General features: G+C 42.1%; 1 protein-coding gene across 1 annotated transcript in view; it reads left to right on the plus strand.

The window, feature by feature from the left end:
* The first annotated feature begins 751 nt into the window (after nucleotides 1–751).
* The window catches only part of LOC118747097 (titin-like), an 11314-nt gene continuing 8830 nt past the window's right edge, over nucleotides 752–3235 (plus strand). Inside the window, exons 1-2 of the mRNA XM_036481088.1 lie at nucleotides 752–788; nucleotides 1092–3230. Coding sequence (XP_036336981.1) covers nucleotides 752–788; nucleotides 1092–3230 — 2176 coding nt within the window. The remainder of the gene's footprint in view (nucleotides 789–1091; nucleotides 3231–3235) is intronic.

The following is a 3235-nucleotide window of genomic DNA, read 5'->3' on the forward strand; positions in this document are numbered from 1 at the left end:
AACCAAATAAAATTAGAACTTAAAAAAAACTTTTTTCAAGAATAACATATAAAAATTAAAAAATAAATTAATTTAGAAAAAAATAATAATTAAAAAAGAAAAAATACATAAATTAAGAGCCATATTTATAAAAAATATATATTCTTTTTTAAAACAATAAAATCTAAAAATTAAAAGAAAATTAAATTAAAAAGGAAAAAATGTATATAAAATTAAAAACGATAAAAATATTAATTTAAAAACAAGAAAGAATCTGCTCTCCCAGGACTCGAACTCGAATGGCACGCCAGTGCTCTTCTCACTCAGCCATTGCAACTATTGGCGCGACGCGAGCTAACTGATATACAAATGCTTTCTCTCAAGATAATTTTTTCACCAGGAGTGGTGAATGAGAGAGCTTTTTTCTAAGACTTTTGTGCTAGAACAACAAAAGTCTTTCAAACTATTTATCTCGTTATCTGTCTTTCAATTGTTTACGAAAGAATTTTTACTATCCTAGCCAGAATTGCTCTATAAAACGGCTTTTAAATGCTTATTTCAACTTCTTGTTGAACAGTTTTGTTTCCCCATTCGCATTAATTCGTAAATCCAACACGTTGACTGCGCTGATGTGGTGTATTTACAAAAACCCCAAATAAAAATATTCAAAAGTGAATGAAAGTCAAAATGGTTGAATTTTTCTACTCATATCAGAAGTAAAGTAAGTACCAGCTCTTTTCTAAAACCATGTGCTTTGCTATTTGATGAACTAATGCTTACGCTTCCATTACGCGCTGAAACCCATTCTGGTAAGGGTCAAAACATAGGGGAGCGGCGAGCAAAGCGAAGAGCTAGCATCGAACGAAGCTTCAGTTACAAACGTGTATGTACGCTTTGCTCTTCACTATGCGCTCTTCCATTGAAACATATGCGTTTGAAATCCACTCTTTGCTCGATGCTCTTTGCTCGCTGCTCCACTCTGTTCTTGGCCTAAGACGGTGAACAGAGACCTGCTTAGACTTTCTTCACTTAGATCACATTAAGATATTTAATGATGATAAATAAGTCCCCTCAATTTATCCATAATCAATAATCGTCTATATAATTTCCAGAACGACGCATTTCGGCCTATCAGTTACGACCAATCGATTCCGGAGATGATGAAACCTCATCATCAGGAAAAGAAGACAGCTCGCCCGAGTCTCCACATCCACAACGCCAGCCCGGCGCACCACAGTATGGCCAATATTTGGCCATCAACGGGCAGGCACCCCATCAGGGACGCGCACGCACCAAGAAACCGCGCAGTAAATCTTTACAACCACATTCAAATCTTGTACCCTGGCGCAAATCATCTCGCCCTAGACGTGGTCGTTCCCTAGACAAGCAACCCTTCTTTCCCGGTTACAAACCAGAACCAATCAAATCATGGACTGAAGAAACTATAAGTCTGAAACCAACACCAATTGAAAAGAAAGTCATTCCAAAGTTGGAGGCAGCTAAAGTTGAGCTCAAATCCATCAAGGATCAGCGCAATCAGGGTTTGATGAGTATTGGTGCTACACTCGACAAGATCATCGCTGGTAAGAGTGAAAAGGAAGCCATTCCTTGGGTGGTGATGCGTGAGAAATTGAAACATGTCGAAAGCGTACAAAAGCAATTGGACAAATTCGATTTGGATGAAGTTTACCTACGACCAATCGATCAGCCGATAATCATAGACAAACAAACGCCGCAACAGGCGCAACAAGAGCAAATCGAACGGACTAAAGAAATTCAGAGACTGCGTAGCATTGAAAGTTTGGAAATTACTGAGATGACAGAGCAAATCGAAAAACTAATAACCAAGCATCAAAAGGAAGACACCATTCCATGGAAGGAAATGCGTCAGCATCTGAAGAGTGTTCAGCGTGTGCACAACCAAATCGAGAAATTCAAAATTGAAGAAGTGGAGCTGCGTCATTTAGAGGCGCAAACCACAACTACACAGAAAGTGAGCAGCGCAACACAAGACACAGTCTATATGACTGTGGATGAGAGCTCAAAGGGATCCATACAGAAGGTGCTGCGCAAAGAAGACATCCAGCAGTATGGTGAGGACGTCACCGATCTGCATAAGCAACAGTACATCATAAGTGAAGACATTAACATGCTGAGTGTTGCTGAGCGTGAGCGGCTTGAAGCTCAACGCATCATACAACAGCAGCAGCCTGTAAACTGGCGCCAGGGACAACCGAGGCCAAAACTACAACCATTAACATCGAGAGAGGATACTTCCATACTGAAGACGGGCGCAACAACTCAAGAGCAGTTCACACAAAGCTTGCAACAGCAAAAGTACACCAGCGTTGAAGACACGAAAATGATGAGTATTCAAGAGCACGAGCACCTTCAAATGATGAAACGTACACAGGATGAAAAAACTGTGGATTGGCGCCAACAGAGGCAAACACAAGAATTCCAGCAAGTAGAAGATTCGACCAGACTAGCCATTCAAGAGCGGCAAGATACTGAAGAACAGCAATTCACACAACCACAACCAACTATGTGGGATCGTGGCAGTAAGAAGCCGCTGCCTCAACAAGCACAGCCTCGACCGCAACAACCCGCTGCACAATATCCAGAGCAGCCTAAGACATACGAGGAAGCAGTTGATGTGTTGCCGGAGCAACCTGCGCCTGTGCTACCAACAGACGAGCCTACACCAGTTATGTGGGAACGCGGTAGAAAGAAGGTAACTACTCAGCACCAGCAAATGAACGGTACTCAGCAAATGTCAGAGGTGGCCGAACAGCAATTTATTGATCAACAGCAAATTATTGAGCAACAACAATTTGTTCAAGAAACCAAGAAACCTACCGTACGCAAAACAATTGCACCGCGTGAGCCTGAACAAAAGATGGAACAAGTTGTACTGAAGCCTACACCTCGACCACGTCCCAAATTACCAGAAAAGACTGAAGAAATCCAAATTCAAACACTGAAACGCACACAGGCTACACATACTGTCGAAGAACAGCCAACGCGCGGCTTTGAAGAAGCTGTGGATACACTCGAGGAAGTGGAAAGACCACAACAACCTGAGGCACCACAGCCAGTTATGTGGGAACGGGGAAAGAAAAAGCCTATTAAAGCAGATGAAGTAACTGCTGATCAACCAACAAAAGCTTATGAGGAAGCTGTAGATGAGCTGCCAGAGCAGGCTGCCCCTCAACAGCCAGAACAACCTCAGCCCGTATTGTGGGATCGTGGCAAG

Source organism: Rhagoletis pomonella, unplaced genomic scaffold (genome assembly GCF_013731165.1).
Source record: "Rhagoletis pomonella isolate Grant_MI unplaced genomic scaffold, Rhpom_1.0 Rhpom_scaffold_00011, whole genome shotgun sequence".
Classification (NCBI taxonomy): domain Eukaryota; kingdom Metazoa; phylum Arthropoda; class Insecta; order Diptera; family Tephritidae; genus Rhagoletis; species Rhagoletis pomonella.